This window comes from Dryas octopetala, chromosome 6 (assembly GCF_963921425.1).
Source record: "Dryas octopetala chromosome 6, drDryOcto1.1, whole genome shotgun sequence".
In the NCBI taxonomy this organism is placed as follows: domain Eukaryota; kingdom Viridiplantae; phylum Streptophyta; class Magnoliopsida; order Rosales; family Rosaceae; genus Dryas; species Dryas octopetala.
The window spans coordinates 14,133,405-14,153,239 of NC_141371.1; the positions used below are offsets into that span (position 1 = coordinate 14,133,405).

The 19,835-nt window shown below is 34.6% G+C and overlaps 2 protein-coding genes across 7 annotated transcripts; one reads left to right on the plus strand and one right to left on the minus strand.

Moving 5' to 3' along the window:
- Positions 1-213: 213 nt before the first annotated feature.
- Positions 214-8,442, plus strand: LOC147282634 (transcription factor TGA2.3-like). 6 transcript variants are annotated; one of them, XM_086245963.1, is made up of 12 exons: positions 214-620; positions 766-943; positions 2,182-2,285; positions 2,984-3,060; positions 3,150-3,344; positions 3,576-3,653; positions 3,746-3,805; positions 3,989-4,066; positions 4,174-4,225; positions 5,213-5,484; positions 6,154-6,339; positions 7,810-8,442. In XM_086245963.1, the coding sequence occupies exons 2-12, from the start codon at positions 846-848 to the stop codon at positions 7,954-7,956; spliced, it is 1,347 nt and encodes a 448-aa protein (XP_086102089.1). In that variant the 5' UTR covers positions 214-620; positions 766-845; the 3' UTR covers positions 7,957-8,442. The 6 variants fall into 6 exon arrangements, with proteins under 6 accessions (XP_086102089.1, XP_086102088.1, XP_086102083.1 ...); XM_086245962.1 differs by having other exon boundaries at positions 218-620; positions 3,201-3,344; positions 6,091-6,339; XM_086245957.1 differs by having other exon boundaries at positions 220-620; positions 6,091-6,339.
- Positions 8,443-11,205: 2,763 nt separating this feature from the next.
- Positions 11,206-13,358, minus strand: LOC147282635 (uncharacterized). The gene is made up of 2 exons (XM_086247707.1): positions 12,765-13,358; positions 11,206-12,662 (listed from the first exon to the last, which is right to left on the minus strand). Exons 1-2 carry the CDS (start codon positions 13,323-13,325, stop codon positions 11,502-11,504), a joined length of 1,722 nt encoding a protein of 573 aa, XP_086103833.1. The 5' UTR covers positions 13,326-13,358; the 3' UTR covers positions 11,206-11,501.
- Between the last annotated feature and the right edge of the window lie 6,477 nt (positions 13,359-19,835).

A 19,835-nucleotide genomic window follows, 5' to 3' on the forward strand; every position in this document is an offset into this window, starting at 1 on the left:
TTCCCTTAATAGAGGAAATGGGGCAGTGTGACATTATCTGAAACTTTAGGCGGACGTTCTGAAATTCACAAAAAAGTTGGGGAAAAGCTATACGTTTCAAAAGCGGTAAAATAAAACAAAAAATGCTTTAAAAAATGCTGAGCTTTGAAAAATGGAAAAAGTTTCAGAGAAGAAAAGGACGTATGGAAGAGATTGGGATGATCTGGACGTCACGCTTCTTCTACTCTCTCTCTCTAACCTCTCGAAGAAAATTAAAAAGTTAAAATATTTGCCCAAAATTCAAGGTGGGCCTGTTGAATTTTCCAGCCAGAGAGAGAGAGAGAGCGAGAGTTGCTGGTCTAAAATAGTATATTACGATCGAAAGGTCAAAGGGACTACTGCAGTATTTATCCTCAAAAAGCTTTACGGGTTAGGGTTTTCTTGGGCTACTCTTTGAATTCCAGCTTTTGGGTATTGCTTAATTCGTGGAAATTCAGTGTCTTTGAGCTCTGTTTCATCATATACTTTCGTGGACTCGGTCTTTGTTACTTCAAATTGAGGGTTTGTTCATACAGTTCCTACTGAATCTGGTAGTTGATAAGCTTTTGAGTTAACTGGGATTTCCTGTTTCTGCTTGTGGGGTCTGTGTTCTATTTCTGTGTTTGCCTTTGTAAAGTTGTAATCTTTGCAGCTATTGCATAGCTAGAAGTTTAAGTTTTGGTTTGAAGAAGTTGTTCATAGTTTCTAATTTAGCAGCTTCTGAGTGTTGGGTTTTAATTGGTTCAGTGAAGGGGTTGTTGTACAAGGGTCCCTTTGTCTTGGGGATTAGGTGGTGCTTGTGGTGGTGGTGCTGATGATGGTGATCAATGGGCAGTAGAACCGTGAAAATTGGTGCAAATGATGGTAACAAAGTCGTGACAGAGATGCCGAGCTTTGTTCCTTCAGTACCCACTTCGAATCCCATGTCAGTGTCTTCTTACACTTTTATTGTATTTCCACATATTTTATTGGATTCTTATAGTAGTTTGACTGTTCTTATCTTTTAAAATTTCATAGGGCAGTATGGCTCCTTTGGTTTTAAATGGTAATTCTGTCTTAATAGGTTTCTTTGGGCTTTCAGTTAGTTTGCCAGCTATGGTCTGGCATCTTACTTTGTGCTTTTAGAACTTGAATTTTATGTTTATGTGATAAAAATGATGGTATGCAGTTTCTCCTGAAATTAGAATCTCATGCTTGGTTTTCTTGTTGAGAGTATCTGGAAGGAACGGAAATTGGGATTTAGAATCTTAAATTCTATCATTATACGGTACTAGAGGTGGAGTGGAAACACAACCACTGAAATGAACATAGGTCTTTGTTCAATTGACTTCTTTTATATATGCAACGTAGAAAAAACATAAAAGTGTTAGTATCTGAATTTTATCTGTCTTTTCCGTGCATTTCACAGCTAAATAGAGTGTTAAGTAACGCATCATCATTTTGAATTTATCTGAATGATGGATTAAGGGTTGAAATTTGTTAGAATAGCACATTGATTTTTTGGCATAATTATTTTTCGATAGTATGACCAATGATTTGATGGAAGGGGGTTATAGCAGTTATTTTGCAGTGTATGCATGTTTGAGATATCTTGACAAAAAATAGAGCATACAAAGAGGAAGAAAATTAACTGAGAAGTTACTGTTGTATTTTAGATAGAAGATATTGTTCCCAATGTGTGATGAAATTATGTGACTGTATTCAACAAAGCAAATAGAGTTGCAGTATTTTTTATATTATTGGAAAATTTTCCTTTTTATGGTGAATTATCTTTAATTTAGTATTAGTTTTGAAGATTGAAGTCTTGTTTCTTAGTTTGTCTACAAGAGTATGATTATAGTGATACCAGAATTGGCAGACAGGACATATGCTACTTAAGATAGCTTTCATTGCCTTTAATCTGTTAATCATCCAATATTTAATTGAAATGTCAAAATTATTGTGAAGTTTCAGACTATACAAGTTTGTTGAACTGTTTGCCTTATGATTTAAGAGCTTTCTTAACATGGTCGTGTTTTCCTGTATGTGGGTAGTTGCATTATGATTTCTAATGGTACCTTTTTGGCCTTCACATACTGGCTAACAGACATGGATATAATGGCTAGTGTTCTGAATTGCATGTGTCAATTTTGGTACTCATGGTTCTGATGTTTGTGCTTTCAGTGGCACGGAGGGGAGCTCCATTCGTTCTTCTCGAATTTCAGACTTTGGAACACTTGAGCAAACTCTTGGGTTTCGCATAGATGATGCTGTAGACATTGGGAGAAGTATGTAACTTATATCTTGGTCTTTATCAGAAATAGAATTAATGCTAGCGTGTTTTCTATTGTTTCTTTCAGTTACTGCTTTCATAAATATTTCTCATATTTTCCCCCCTAAACTTTATTTGCCCCATGTAGGTAGTAACTTGTACCTTATGTAATTGGTCATGCCTATGGAAGTCTCAAGTAGATTTCATTGTTTATCTTGTAACATTTCTTTATTTTTACCACGGTGGGCCTGTATATTGTCTTTTACTGTACATACTTGGTAAATGAGCTTGCGGACAAGGTTTTCTTGGTGCTTTTCATTGTGAATACGCTATATTCAACATCTATGTTTAGGTTCCTAGTGCCCGTTTCTAGGTTTTTGTGGTGTGTTTGGAATGAAAAAATTTGTAAAGTTATACTCACACATGCTTGGAAGCTACCGTTATAGTCCTTTACATTCATTCTTACCTTAAAAACAGATTCTATTCATCATTGACTTACTGAAGTGTGACTTCAGAAGCAAATTTAATTTCTGGGAGTGTGAGGGAGCATAATATGGAGAACGTCATTCTAATTAGTAAAATACATACTATGTTTTGTATATAATATATATGTATATATGCACATATAGTTTCAGATCTTATCTTACTTTTGTATTAGTGTATTTATTTGATTCTGACTTCTTTTTTTTACTTGAAAATTATGGAATTTTTTAGGCTCTGTATATAATCAAAATAAGTCAAGTAACCAGGCACTGGGAAGTAATGATGTCCAATTTGGCGTTTTAAACAAGGTAATTGTTCATCTTCCCTTGAGTTCCTCCCCAACCCCCCAAAAATATATGACCAATAAAGTTGAACTTACGCCCATTGTGGAAATCAGTCCCTTGGATCTTCAGATATAAACCTATCTGCTTCTATCGTGGGTTCTCAGCTACTGCCACTGCCAAAAGATCCAAAACCAAATTCGGTTTCAGTATCACGTAGCAATCACGAGAACTGGGGGGAGTCCAATATGGCAGATGCAAGCCCTAGGACTGATACTTCAACAGATGACACAGAAGATAAAAATCAGATGGTGACATCTCTTGCTTCCATTTTTTCAGTATATGCTGCTTATAAAGTCTGGTTCATCTGTATTCAATATAGTTCAAAAGTGCTGCTTCATTTTTTATTTTGGCGTCCAAGATTCAAAGTGAAATGTCATTTTGTCCTTACAAAAAGCCATTTTGCTTTCGATAACATTCATTCCTTCATGTGATTTTGGGTGCTTTTTGTTGGTGAATTTAAATGTAGTGTTCTTGTGCAGATTGAACGGAATCAAATGACTGGTCTTCTAGCTTCCGATTCCAGTGACAGATCAAAAGAAAAACCTGGGGATCAAAAGGTGTGGATAATTTCAACTAGATATATATTCTTTTAAGTGCTGTCTTCGTACGATTACAGATTTACCTTTCAGTTGCAATCAATGTTTTACAGACGCTGCGCAGGCTTGCTCAAAATCGTGAAGCTGCTAGGAAAAGCCGATTACGTAAAAAAGTAGGCCACCCTTTTTCATTGTTTTCATTGTTGTTAGACCAACTGTATGTATTAAAGGACATATGGCTCATATGTTAGGTCCGAGCTTTCTCTGTCTATTATAAGTCCCAATCCTTTGCGGCGAAGTGATACTGTGTTCACGTTTGTCGTTACATTATTTTCTTATTTGTCCTCTCTGTTCAGGCATATGTACAACAGCTTGAGAGTAGCCGGCTGAAATTAACCCAGCTTGAGCAAGAGCTTCAGCGTGCCCGCCAGCAGGTTCGATTTTGTTCGTTCTGTAATATACCCACATTTAATGTATTACATTTTGAATTTCTGGCAGGGTTGAATGTTTTGTATCATTTTAATGGTTTTTATTTTAGCAGGGTATATTCATTTCAAGTTCTGGAGATCAATCCCATTCAATGAGTGGAAATGGTATTTGAACTTCTTAATCTCTTTGCTGTTTGCTTATTACTTTTGTCTGAAGTTGGAAAATGATCACAGTGGTGTATTTTTGTACATATACAGCATGCCTTGAAATGCTTGTGTAATAAGTCTTTTCCTGCCTAAATTTCGTGGAGTTAGGTTTAGGTATTCTCTGTATTGGTGTTCTGTAAGTAGGTCAATTATTTTCTGGTAGAGAGTTCTACAGCTTGCTCATTTTGGATCATTGTGTAATTTTGGCATCACCGGTCTTTTGCAATCAGGTCTGAGAATCTAGTTGATTTGTTGATTATGGGTCTGTTTAAATGGTTTTTGTCCTTTGTAAATTTCTGTGATTATCCTATTAAATATGGACGTAATTGCTAACATATTGGATTGATGGATTGATGGATTGAGTTATTTCATATGTTTTGCATTCCCTTTATTTGGGTTACCGAGGCTAAGATATATATATATATATATATATCTATGTGTGTGTGTGTACATGTATGTATGTATACAAAAGGTTCTCTTGCTAGACAGTCTGGCAACATAAGATGTTTAGGTTGCCAAGTTGTGAATCTGGACCATCAATTAGGTTTGTTCTTTCTTGAATGTATGGCCGAGATTCAGTCTGGCAATAGAATATTACCATACATATACAGTTTGTCTCATTAATGTGCACTTCTGATTGTTTGAATGAGACTGAAAAAATGGCGAAAACATGCCCATTTCAGACTTAGGTTTTAGATCTTGGGCCCAAAACCAAAGAGTTAAGCCCAAAGCCCCTAGTGGCGATTCTACACCCTAAATAATATATCTTCTTGGGAATAAAAAACATTAAAGAACATGCAAAGTTGAGCTGCTGTTCAAAGGACCAATAGTGTCTGTAGTGCCAGTCATCCTCTTTAATGAAATTTTCTATTCTATATATATATTCCACTTAACTGATATTTGATGGTAAAATTTTGTTGTTTTGGTTGTATTTGTCCTCTGTAGGTGCTTTGGCATTTGATGTGGAATATACAAGGTGGCTAGAGGAGCACAACAGGCAGATAAATGAGTTGAGGGCTGCTGTTAATTCACATGCGGGTGACACTGAACTTCGTACCGTTATTGACAATGTCATTGCTCATTATGATGATATTTTTAGACTAAAGGGCACTGCAGCAAAAGCTGATGTTTTCCACATCTTGTCAGGGATGTGGAAAACACCAGCTGAACGGTGTTTCATGTGGATTGGTGGCTTCCGCTCGTCTGAGCTCCTTAAGGTGAAAATTTGTTTCCCCTCTGCTCTTCTGTGGTATGATTTTTAGATACAGTTGTAATACATTGTAGCAACATGTCTTTTTTCTTCTGGAATTAAAAAAAAGGGTTTATATCCTTTTAGTTCTAGGCAGTGTATGCATAAATCCATCTCCTGGTGTATAAATGTCATTTAAGGGTTTGCTCCCTTGTTTTCTCCAAATGTGATCATCTATTGATATGAAACCATTGTTTTTGAGTTACGAGTGTCATCTGACATCCTGTCTCTATGTAGTATGTTTAGACATGACTCGAAGAGGTGGAACTGTTGGATGTTGTTGGGTTCAGTTCTACATCTTATTCTTTGAATCACTCAAACCAAACATTGCAGTGTTAAATATGAAGACAACATATTATTCCTGGATTGCTAGTAATTGAAATTCCTAATTGCTCAACATTGAACTTAGAGAATGTGTCATAAAATTGGTGTTTCTTCTCCTTCAAAAAACTGAAAAATGACCTGCTCAAAATTAAATTTCAAATACCTTGTTGACATAATGTATGCATTATGTCTTCTCTTCTCTAATTGTTTTAGATGTCTGGGCTCCTAAACTATATTGACATTGGTGCAGCTTCTTGTGAATCAATTGGAACCCTTAACTGAGCAGCAATTGGTGGGTATTTACAACTTGCAGCAGTCATCGCAGCAGGCTGAAGATGCTCTGTCACAAGGGATGGAGGCACTACAGCAATCGCTGGCTGAGACCTTGGCCAGTGGCTCACCTGGGCCATCAGGATCATCTGGGAATGTAGCTAACTATATGGGTCAAATGGCCATGGCCATGGGAAAGCTAGGAACCCTTGAGGGGTTCCTTCGCCAGGTGAATTTCCGTAATAACTGATTCCACTAGCTTGTTTTTACAGTCTGATGCCATTGCATTGCTTCGAATGTAAATGATTAGAGATAAAAACTCAAGGTATTGCTCAGTTTAACACATCTGGAGCTTGCATCTAGAGATGATGCTTTGGTTTTGGAACCTGTGGGCGGAATTTTATTTTGAAAAGAAACAGAATCTATGATCTTTTCAAAACGAGAGGTACACAAATAGTAGAAGTCCACTGAAAGAAGGGAATCTAACTACGAAAGATTTAAGCTATAAGGCTACAACAAAGGAATTATCGTAGAGCTGACTTCCAGTCAAGCAAAATAGTTGAAAGGGATAGATCCTTGAATTCTGTTGAGATTAAAGCCCAAAGAGAGGCAAAAACCTCATCCTTTCCCATAGTTCCTCCATTCCCACCCCTTTATAAATATAAAAAATCCTTCTATTTCTTTCGGTCCAGACCACCCAAAGAACAGCCAGCCCACAGCAACCCCAAAGAACTCTGGCTCTTTTCCTGTCCCTAAAGGAGCATGTCTTTCGCTAAGTATAGAATGGCACCCAGCTTCCATAAACAGAGTGTTCCATAGTTGAATGGTTAATGGACAATGAACAAATAAATGATCAGGCCCCCCTCCGTTCATTTTGCACATAATGCAGCTAGGAGAAAAACAACAATTGGGTCTCCTTTGCAGTAAATCACACGTTACTCTCTTATGAGCCACTAACCAGCCAAAATCTTGACCTTTGTTGGAACCTTTGCACCCCAAATTGCTTCAGCTGGATCAAAGGCAGGCAGCTCCTCTGAGTTGATCAGAAATCTTAAAAAATATTTACAAGAGAATTCGTCTTCTCTAATTTCCACCTCCTCGAATCCGCTCTTCCCTTAAGGAACCTGTGAGCAGAATGGAACCAAGTTTTTGTTCTCATTAAAAAAGCTGTTCTTTTACATGACCTATCTTTTATATATGAAGATAGTGTTCTTCATATATTTTGGGGAGCTGTTCTACCTAAAAGTTTCATCCTCATAACATTTAGTCTTTATTCATTCTTTTTCAACTGCTTCAAAAAATGTTGTCCCTTGAGTCTGGATTCACTATATAAAAAAAACCAAGGTTTTTTTTCCTTCATAATTGACAACAGTTTTTTTCTAAAAAAAAAAAAATTCACGGACAAAAGTTTGTTCGCAATCTTGGTGGTTTGGCTAAAAATAGATTGTTATGTCCGTAACAAAATGCTTTTTCTTTCAGTAGTCTTGCTTAGTAGGTAATTTCCATTTCAAGACATCTGAAATGCCTCTTGTTGCCTAGGAGTCACCTGGGCTATGTTAAATAACTTTTCCTTTCGTGAGCTTTCATACCAAAATTTATGACATTTCTATGCATGTAAATTTTTAGTAGTCAATTTCTTTTTGTATTTTTGCCAATTGTCATGCCTTATTTTCTGTTATTTATTGTTGCCAATGACCAGGCTGATAATCTTCGCCAACAAACACTGCAACAAATGCATCGTATATTGACAACCCGGCAATCAGCTCGTGCACTTCTTGCAATAAATGATTATTTCTCACGACTTCGAGCCCTCAGTTCTCTTTGGCTTGCCAGGCCTCGGGAGTGAGAAGCATTAGATTTCTTTATATAAAGTTAATCTTGAAGATTGACTATTCCTAAAGCTTAAATTACAACGATGAGCCTCAGGGGTCCTGCTAGAGCAATTATGTGATTAGATGATGAGTGGACTTCTGCTGTTCTTTGGACTTAAAAATCGTTTCCAGACCTGGTTGAGGTTCAGTAAAGTCACATTTATTGTTCATAGTCTCGATCAAAGTTGTGGTGTCACATATATGTTCACCTAGGTGTTGTATTTTATGTTCAAAACAATAGTATCAATAATCTGATTATGTTAGTTATTTAATAGAACTGAAAGGGCATAGAATAGTTTTATTGTTGTAGGTTACATATGTGAATTTGTACACCAAAAATCAGATGATGTCAGAGTGAAAGGTTTGAAAAGTTTGGGTTTCTTCTTATTCTATATGTATGTAGTTATGTACATATATTGTCTCTCAATGTTATTGACTTGCAATATTTCACTGGTTTGCCATTTTGGGTTTTATTGCAATGTTCTATGGAATAACTCGTAGGTGAAAACTTCTGTCGCCCTCCTTTACCCAGTATGCTTTTAGTTCTCTATAATGAATTGCGCCCTTAAAAGGCCGTTTTTACATACCATGGCAATTGTCAGGTGTTGCTCAAATGTGTTGTCTACAGCATGGAGTCTGAAATATTAAATGAACTTGCAGCCTATGTTTCAAAACATGTAGGGTATGATGTTCTACTTTGGCCTGGATTCATTTGTTGATAAGCCTTAAGGCCTCATTTGGTTAGTGGAATATAATTTTTGGAAAATCAATTCTTCTGCATTTTCAAAGAGAAAGGAATCAAGATTTTCATTAATATACTTGGTAGTATTGAGAAAGTGTTTAGGAAATCTCTATTTATTTCCATTTTTATGTTGGGTTTGTGTAATAAGGAACAAAAATTGTTTAGTTTTAAAATTATACCCTTGCTTATTATTATATGTATGTATTGATAATGGTATGCAACATCTTTGTTATTTTCGATTGTAACAGAGGCAATTTGGTATTGACAAATTGTAATGAATGTTCTCCCATGGGAAGGAAAAATGAAACTCAAGTTGGGTGGAGGGTTTCACTTTCCCGTATAGGGCCATCACTTTCCCATGAAGTAAAAATTGTTTTTTCAAGGCTGTTGTTAGCAAAGATGATTCTCAAGCCTCCAATCTGCGAACCAAAGCAAAAGCAAAGATGATTCTCAAGCCTCCAATCTGCGAACCAAAGCAAAAGCAAAGATGATTCTCAAGCCTCCAATCTGCGAACCAAAGCAAAAGGTGTATATCTCACTCTAAAGCTATGAATAGGGCTGGGTTAAAAATAAAAAATACCGCAAAAACGGACTAATCCGTTCCAATTGTTTTAGTTTGGTTTTGTTTTTGACTTTTTTCTAACAAAAAACACTCCAATTCTTTTGTTTCTCTCTTCAGACAAAAAGTAATTAATTTAGAAAAATTGAACCAAACCATACTTTACGGTCCCATAAACAAGAAAATGTCAGCGTGCTCAGACAAGTGAGAGCTTATTATAATGAGGATATTGTTTAACGGCCATTTAAGAAAATTTTCCGTGTGACCATAACACGAGGTGGTATGCTAACATGGTGATAGTGTCATGACTCCATTAAAATTATAACACATTTATAACTATTAATATTTAAATTTAAAATTATTATCTTTAATGATGTCATATGATGTTATCATTATATGATGTTATCGTTATTTTTAAATTTTAAATTATTATTTTTAATGATGTCATATGATGTTATCGTGATCTTTAAATTTTAAATTATTATCTTTAATGATATCATCAACATGTCATGCAGATGAGACTTAACTGCAAGAACATTAACAGGCATGCCTAGCATTTCTATAAAACATAATCATGAAAGAGAAATAAAAACACAATTTGATATGGATCATTACAGTATATGTCCTCACATCAGGTTGAAGTGCCTTTGATGATAAACCACAAAAGAGGTCCCATGCAGATTCAATTTTTCCGGCTATGCACAAACCTTCAATAAGAATACTATAAATCACAATATTCATATCCAACTTCTTACCTTCCATCTCTCTAAACAATTCTAATGCCATAGAAAGTTGTTGGTTTTTACAAGGGCCATCCAGTAAAACAGCATAAGTTTGAGCATCTGGAAATTGGCCAGAAGCTTGCATTTTAGAGAATAAGTTTTGTGCATCTTGTATTCTCCCCACTTTACAAAAACCATCTATAAGAGTGTTATAAGTAATGGTATTTGGAATCAATCCCATACGAGACATTTCCTGAAAAAGCATTGTGGCCTCGTCGATCTTTTTATGTTTGCAATATCCATTTATCAATATGTTATAACTAACAGCATCAACAATGGTGCCCTTGCTAAGCATTAGATAAAAAACTCTTTTTGCTTCCTTTAATTCTCCTTGCAAACAGTAACCATCCATAAGCGAATTGTACTTACCCGTATCAGGTTCAATATCTCTTTGAAACATCATTTCAACCACACTTTTTGATTCCACAACTTTCCCCTCCTTACAAAGTGTATCTATTAAGACATTGAAGGTGTGTATATCTGGAAAGACTTTTTTACTCACCATTTCCTTCAATAATCTCGTAGCTTCTTCTATTGCATCTCCATCAATCAAACATCATTTCAAACGTCTGGGGGAATATCCCTACTAATCATTTCTGAGAAGAGGTTCAATGCATCAGCAATTAGCGTGTCTTTACAAAGACTGTCAATGATCGTGTTATAGACAACTACATTAGGCTTACAAGCTCCTTCTTCCATCCTCCTAAGCAATTGAATAGCCGCACCATTATTACCCATTTTAGTTTTACTAGTTCAACATGCACTGCAAGGATTATAAGAGAATTCCTCTATAGACTATATAGGATCTTGCAAACAAAAGTTAGTCATCGACTTAATTAGATGCATATATTGATCTGCGAAAAAAAAAAATAATGAGGAAAACAAATTAATAGGCATTCAATGGAAGTAACCATGAACCTTCAGTGTCACATTCTCTTCCCTCCTTGCAAAAATAAAAATAAAAAATCCAAATAAGTCTCAACATTTGAGGAATTGATAAAAAATAAATGGGGCCCAACCACAAACTCACATTGTGTTTTCACATGATGGATTAATAAATAACATATATGATACATCCATGGCTGTCAAAGGTGCAAAAGTTTCAAAGTTCATCGTGATGGTGGGAAGTGTTTTTTTTTTCTTTATATAAGAAACAAACTTTTATTAATGAAAAAGTAGTACAACACAGTGGACAAGATGTCCACTGCTCAGAAAAAACTAAAGGATACAACCAAAACACAAAAAACCAGAAAGACAGGGACTACCAAGACTACAATACAGCTGCTCTCCGATCATAAAATATAGCTTGGAAAGAGGTATCTCTAAATTCAGAGGATATCAAAGCCCATAGGCAAGACCAAAACGGAACCCTATCCTAGAACAGATCTACCTCAAGTGTTTCAAGTTTCAATTTCCAAAAGATGCAAATTAACTTCATCATGATTTCTTTATCAACGACAACAAAGTGGGATCTACTTTATCTTTAGACAATAGGTCAATTATCAATTCCAGCGTTGATGCATCTGCAGAGAAACCCCTCTCCACCATTTCATGAATAAGTCCCACCGCCCTTAATGTCTCATCATTGTTAAGAAACCCTCGAATAATTGTGTTATAGGTGCAATCATCTGGAGAACAGCCTTTCTCTTCCATTCCTCTAAGCAACTTTTCGGCTTCACCTATTAGGCCTCCAGTACAAAGTCCATTAATCATTATAGTATACGTCCTCACATTAGGTTGAATCCCTTTTGATGATAAACTGCAAAAAAAGTCCCTTGCAGATTCAATTTTTCCGGCTATGCACAAACCTTCAATTAGAATATTGTAAATCACAATATTCATATCCAACTTCTTGCCTTCCATCTCCCTAAACAATTCTATCGCCATAGAAATTTGTTGGTTTTTACAAAGGCCATCCAGTAAAACAGCATAAGTTCGAACATTTGGAAGTTGGCCACAAGCTTGCATCTTAGAGAGCAATTTTTGAGCATCTTGTAATCTCCCCACTTTGCAAAAACCATAAATAAGAGTGGTATAAGTAATGGTATCTGGAACCACTCCCTTACAAGACATTTCTTCAAAAAGCATCAAGGCTGCTTCGATCTTTTTATGCTTGCAATATCCGTTTATCAATATGTTATAACTATGAGCATCAACAATGGCACCCTTGCTACACATTAGATCAAAAACTCTTTTTGCTTCCTTCAATTCACCTCGCAAACAATAACCATCCATAAGTGAACTGTATGTAATCGTATCAGGTTCAATATCTCTTTGAATCATCATTTCAACCACACTTTTTGCTTCCACAGCTTTCCCCTCCTTACAAAGTGTATCTACTAAGACATTGAAGGTGTGTACATTTGGAAAGATTTTATTACTCACCATTTTCTTCAACAATCTCGTAGCTTCTTCCCACTTGCCTAATTTGCAAACTCCATCAATCAAAGAGGTATACGTAATGACGTTTGGAGGAATACCCCTACTAATCATTTCTGAGAAGAGATTCAATGCATCAGCAACTAGCGTGTCTTTACAAAGACTGTTAATGATGGTGTTAAAGGCAACTACGTTAGGTTTACAGCCTTCTTGTTCCATCTTCCTAAGCAATTGAATAGCCGCACCATTATTACCCTTTTGGCAAAAGGCGTTTATTAATGTACCAAATGTGACCACATTGGGCTTACAACCTCCCTCCACCATATTTCTGTACAGTCCTGCAGCCTCAGCAACTCTATCTTCGAGAAGAAAGCCCCTGATTAGAGTGGTGAAGGTTGCAACATTTGGTTCAAAGCCAAATTTGAAGAATTTTCCCAAGACAGATAAGCTATAGCCCATTTGTTTCAAATGACAAAAACAATTGATGACAATAGTAAGAGTATAAACATCAGGTGCAATTCCCAACAGGCACATTTGGTTATTCAAAGATATGACCGCCGAATAATGTTTCAATTTTGCAAGTTGACCCATAATTTGATTGAAACGGAGAACCGAAGGCAGAGGACGCATTTGAAGCATGGTATTGAACAAATTGAAAGCATCGTGGAGATTAGTGGGTTTGGGTTGGGGGTTTGTAGATTTTGTTGGGTTTGAGGATTGAGAATGAAACAAGGCAAAGTAATTGTTGAAGAAAAGAAGATGAGTAGAGTAGTGAAGACAAGGCAAAGGAATACCTCTGTGTCTGTTGCAAGAAGAAGAAGCACTTGTCGACATCGTCGTCTTCAGCTGGTGAAGAAAGCTCAAATGGTTTTTCTTCAGCATCGTCTTCAGCCTCTGATTTTAGCGAGTGAGGGGTCAGAGAAGCCTCTGAATTTAGGGAGAGTTAGAGAGGTGTTCTGTTAACTCATGCCTAATACCCACCCTCAAAAATTTACACACGCGAAGCCTCATTTTAGTTTTTTTTCTTTTCGTTTTATAAATATATATTTTACCATTCATTTGATAGTTTTTCTTATTAATATTATTTTCAATTCTTCTCCTTTTTGTGAATTTTGTAAGCCATATACCAGAAGAAACCCATCAGCCTTACCCCTCACATAATTCACATTTATATTCTGTGCTGATGCATATGTTTTTTTTTACCCAATCCACAGACACACTACTTGAATCCAAAGGATAAACAAATAAAGCAAAGACCATGTTAAGAGTATTTAAAGAAAAGCAGAAGGAAGTTAAAAAAGTTTATAGGGAAGAAACTACTAGAAAGGACAAACCAATTGAGAATTAGATAAAAAAAGAGTCCTAGATGGCTAGATCTCAATGCTATGTAATTATGTATATTTTAGGCCAAAAGAAAAGTATGGGCATCAAGTTTTTTTTTTTTTTCTTTACTGTTGTTTCCTTTCGAATATTTGCTTTATTTTTAGTTTGTTTATTTTTACTATAAGAAATTTATGACGTATTGCTGATTGAACAATTTTTTTTTTCCTTTTTGGGAGGATAGCTGAAAGAAAGAAAGAAAGAATTTGAAGAAAGAAAGAAACAATTAAGATGCACCAAATGAAAAAAAGCTAAGCCATTTGATGCATTTGAAACTAGCGAACTAACTATTTTGATTTTGTTTTTGAAGGAAGGATGAAGGGGAGATCAATAAAAGGGTTTATATCCTTTTATGATTTTTTGATACAGTTGTAATACATTGTAGCAACATGTCTTTTTTCTTCTGGAATTAAAAAAAAGGGTTTATATCCTTTTAGTTCTAGGCAGTGTATGCATAAATCCATCTCCAGGTGTATAAATGTCATTTAAGGTTTTGCTCCCTTGTTTTCTCCAAATGTGATCATCTATTGATATGAAACCATTGTTTTTGAGTTATGAGTGTCATCTGACATCCTGTCTCTATGTAGTATGTTTAGACATGACTCGAAGAGGTGGAACTGTTGGATGTTGTTGGGTTCAGTTCTACATCTTATTCTTTGAATCACTCAAACCAAACATTGCAGTGTTAAATATGAAGACAACATATTATTCCTGGATTGCTAGTAATTGAAATTCCTAATTGCTCAACATTGAACTTAGAGAATGTGTCATAAAATTGGTGTTTCTTCTCCTTCAAAAAACTGAAAAATGACCTGCTCAAAATTAAATTTCAAATACCTTGTTGACATAATGTATGCATTATGTCTTCTCTTCTTTAATTGTTTTAGATGTCTGGGCTCCTAAACTATATTGACATTGGTGCAGCTTCTTGTGAATCAATTGGAACCCTTAACTGAGCAGCAATTGGTGGGTATTTACAACTTGCAGCAGTCATCGCAGCCATTGGAGGCACTACAGCAATCGCTGGCTGAGACCTTGGCCAGTGGCTCACCTGGGCCATCAGGACCATCTGGGAATGTAGCCAACTATATGGGTCAAATGGCCATGGCCATGGGAAAGCTAGGAACCCTTGAGGGGTTCCTTCGCCAGGTGAATTTCCGTAATAACTGATTCCACTAGCTTGTTTTTACAGTCTGATGCCATTGCATTGCTTCGAATGTAAATGATTAGAGATAAAAACTCAAGGTATTGCTCAGTTTAACACATCTGGAGCTTGCACTAGAGATGATGCTTTGGTTTTGGAACCTGTGGGCGGAATTTTATTTTGAAAAGAAACAGAATCTATTGATCTTTTCAAAACGAGAGGTACACAAATAGTAGAAGTCCACTAAAAGAATGGAATCTAACTACGTAAGATTTTGTTGAATTATAGTAGAAATTAGGAAAATAAAGAAGGAAGGGGAATGTAGACAAAACTCTCTCGAAGCACGCGTAGTGCTATGCAAGGAGTTAAATTTCGTTTTTGGGAGGTATGAAAATTTTCACACGAGTTCGTCACTTTTTCGTCAATATTTCGCCGAAATTATCGAAATTTCGCGAAATTTCGAGAAATTTTAGAAATTTGGCGAAATTTCGCTCACAGAAATCTTCTCCTTGCTGGCTTGTGACCGGACCACCATTTTTCCAGATCTGGGCAGCCAAGAGAGGGAGGGAGAGGAGAAGGAGGATGAGATCGGCGAAGAAAAGGAGAAACTGAGGAAGACTGGAAGAGATCGGGGGGAGGGAGAGCGAGGAGAGAGAAAAGAGCGGCTGGAACTAAGAGGCCGGAGAGAGAAGAGAGCGACTGGCATAGAGAAATGAGAGGGAAGAACTTCTTGGCTTGGATGCGATTGGCTGCGCCTGGGAGAGAGAGAAATGAAAAGGAAAAACTGAAGAAGAAAGTGAAGCCAGAAAGGAAAGAAAAAAAAGAGAAAAGGAAAGAAATGAAAAAAAAAAAAAAAAAAGAAGAAAAGTACAAAGTGACCAACTGACCACTCACGGGCAGAAGTGGAAAACATTGAGCATTGAGCCATTGACAAACTTAAACATTATCATAGGAATGCGTTTACTAAATTTTGAAATGTTTACCATTTTGGTGTGTCCAAAACGGCATTGCCGAGTAATGACCACACACGTGACTAGGGCTGGGTTGGTTTGACCGAAAAACCGAGACCGTACCCGAAACCGTTCCAACCGATGCCGAAAATAACCGTACCGGAAAGAAACCGTATCGAGATATCGGTTTGCCAACCGAACCGGTATGTTCGGTTCTGGTTTAGGTTCTCAGATCTTAGAACCGTCGGTTTACCGAACCGAACCGAATATATATAACATTTAATTTAAATATTAAATTTTATACATTTTTATACCCTAAAATACCTTTCTATAATACATTTATATACATTTCTATAATTTATATAAAAAATATATAAATTTATAAACCCTAAACCCTTTCTATACCCTAAACCCTATAATTAATAATTTATATAATAAATTTCTATATAAAAACTAATTAAAAATACCTTAAACTAATATTATACTATATCCTAAACAATTTATACCATATAACTATAAACTGAATACTAAACTCTATATCCTATTCCTATATCCCATACCCTAGACCCTATTGTGTATTTTAAAATTTTTAAAACATATATCTTATAAGGCTTATTATATCCTATACCGATATAATTAATAATAATTCAATAATTTATAGTTGGTATATAACTAATAACTATAGTCTATAGAAATGTTTAGTATGGTGTAATATGATAATAGTCTATAACTAATAATTATAGTCTATATAAATGTTTAGGGTATAGAAATGTATTATATAAAGTATGTTTTATGTAAATTATAAAACATATGTAATACAAAGTAAAAAATCCAAACCCTAAACCCCACCCAAACCCCAAACCCCAAACCAAACCCCAAAATACCCTAATGTATAAATTTAATGTATAATATTAGAATATGGTATATCACTATATGTTATACCCTATATACCCTAAGGTTTAGGATATGGTATAATTAATATTAAGATTTAGGGTATTTTAATTAGTTTTTATATAGAAATGTATTTTATAAATGAAAAAATTTATAATTTATAAATTTATAAATTAGATGTTTTATATAAATTATAAAAATGTATTATATAAAAAGATATTTTAGGGTATAAAAATGTATTCTATATATAAATATATTTAAAGTAAAAACTCCAAACCCCAACCCCAAACCCCAAACCCCAACCCCAAAACACTAAACCCCCAAAATCAGAAATTAACTCTATTTCTCTCGATGACTTAAAAAAAAAAATCTCATTTATCTTTCTTTTGTTTCTCTCTTCAGACAAAAAGTAATTAATTTAGAAAAATTGAACCAAACCATACTTTACGGTCCCATAAACAAGAAAATGTCAGCGTGCTTAAACAAGTGAGAGCTTATTATAATGAGGATATTGTTTAACAGCCATTTAAGAAAATTTTCCATGTGACAATAACACGAGGTGATATGCTAACATGGTGATGGTGTCACGACTCCATTAAAATTATAACAAATTTATAATTATTAATATTTAAATTCTAAATTATTACCTTTAATAATGTCATCAACATGTCATACGATCGTTATATGTAGTAATTTTATAAGTTTTATGATATAACAGCAGCATCATCTTGTTGGAAGAATGAGTGTTTGTGGGACCCGTCTGTTATAGTGCTTTGCTGATTCTTCATAAAACTCAAAGATGAAAGTCCAATCAGCTTTTCTTCTTCACTAATAAGTAATAACAATGTTAATTCTTTGAGGACAAATTTGCTCACTGCCCTTACACGTTTGGTGAGCATCACCACCACACTCTAAACGTGCCACATGTCTTTAAAATAAGCATGGTTAGGTAACAATAAAGGCATTTAGACTATAATTATAAGCAAGGAGTGCAATTTCGATTTCGAAGAAATTTTTGATGGAAATTTCGATGGAAATTTTCGCGAAAATTTCGATTAAAATTTTAATTTCGATAAAATTAGACAAAAACGACGGAAATTACTATCAAAATACGGAAATTTTGAATGAAACTTGATCATATGTTTATTTAACATACTATCTACTACATAGATAAAAAATATTGAAGAAATCAAATTATATAGTAGGTTTCATGTGATATAAAGTGAATATAATGCGCGCTGGATGCAAATACTATTAGAAAAATGGGTCACTGATTAATAATTATATAAATAACACCTCATACCCTAAACCCTAAACTATATACCCTCTATATACCATATATCATGTAAGGCTGTAACCCTCCATATACTCTATACCATGTAAGGCTATACTCTCTATATACCCTATACTGTATATTATTAAATTTACTCAACCGTACCTCCAAAACCATAAACCATTAACAATAAACCACTCCCTAAACCCTAAATTATATTAAACTTATATACTTAAAAACTTATATACAATTATAAACTTAAATACTCCATAGTGATATTTAGTTTATAAACTTATATAAAATTACTAAACCCATATTATAGTTTTTCTAAAAAAAAAAAAACCATATTATAGTTTATATTGTTTTAAACTTTTAATTAGGTTTTATTACATTTTTAATACCCTAATGTCTGACAAAAAAACATATTTAAATATGTAATGTATATAGTTTTAGACTTTTAGTACAAAGTTTTTAATTAAACTAGTTAATACCCATAAATTATGTAATTATGTTTTTTTTGGTACAAAAATTATATAATTATGTTTATATAGTTGTTTAGTTTATATATATATATATTTTTTTTATTATTAAATTTTTTATACTCAATATTCCTAAAACTCTAGAACTCTAAAAAATTATAAAACCTATTAGGCTATTACTTTTACCAATTTATAATACTAATAAGTAATACCCAATAGTCTTAATTATCGATTTACCACCCAAAACTGTAACTCATTCCCACTTTACCACCTGAAAGTTTTTTTGTCCCAGATTACCACCTGTAACTTACATCCGTGTCCCATTTTACCTTGTTCCGTCGACAATTCCGTTAATGCTGACGATCTGGCCTTTAATGCTGACGTGGCGCGCTAGATGTGCGCCACGTGTCACATCTTTTTTTATTTTTATAAACTTTGAAAATTAATTAAAAATAGCTCTGAACTCAGAAAAATACACGAAAAATTTCTACGGACTCGTCTTGACTAGCACTAATTTACTATAAGGTTAAATTACCAATTTGCCCTCTAAAAATTTCCAAAAATATTAGAAAGTCCAAATTTATTTCTAAAAAATTAAAATAAAATTTCTCTATTAAATAAATTCTAGAAAAAATTCTAGAATTTTCGTAAACTCTTGGACAAATTCTCAAAAATATTTTGAAAAATTACCAAAAGCCTGTTTTAGAGAATTATTTTGAGACTTTATAGAAATTCTAGAATTTTTCTAGAATTTATTTTATAGGGAATTTTATTTCCTCTAAGACCGAGAGGTCTTTTGGGTAGCAAGTGTTCACGAGAAAGGTATTGTTAGTTTTTAGAAGACTAACGGTGCAGACCTCATATTTTTTGGAGTTCGGGAGATTATTCTATGAATTTCCAAAGAGTCTAGAGTATTTTAATTTTCTATAAATAAATTTAGACTTTCCAAATTTTTTGGAAATTTTTAGAGGGAAAATTGGCATTTTGACCCCATAGTAAATTAGTACTAGTCAAGACAAGTCAGTAGGAATTTTTCGTGTATTTTTCTAAGCTCGGAGCTATTTTTAATTAATTTTCAAAGTTTATAAAAATAGAAAAATCAAAAAAATCAAAAAAAGATGTGACACGTGGCGCACATCCAGCGCGCCACGTCAGCATTAACGGAATTGTTGACGGAACAAGGTAAAATGGGACACGGGTGTAAGTTACAGGTGGTAATCTGGGACAAAAAAACTTTCAGGTGGTAAAGTGGGAATGAGTTATAGTTTTGGGTAG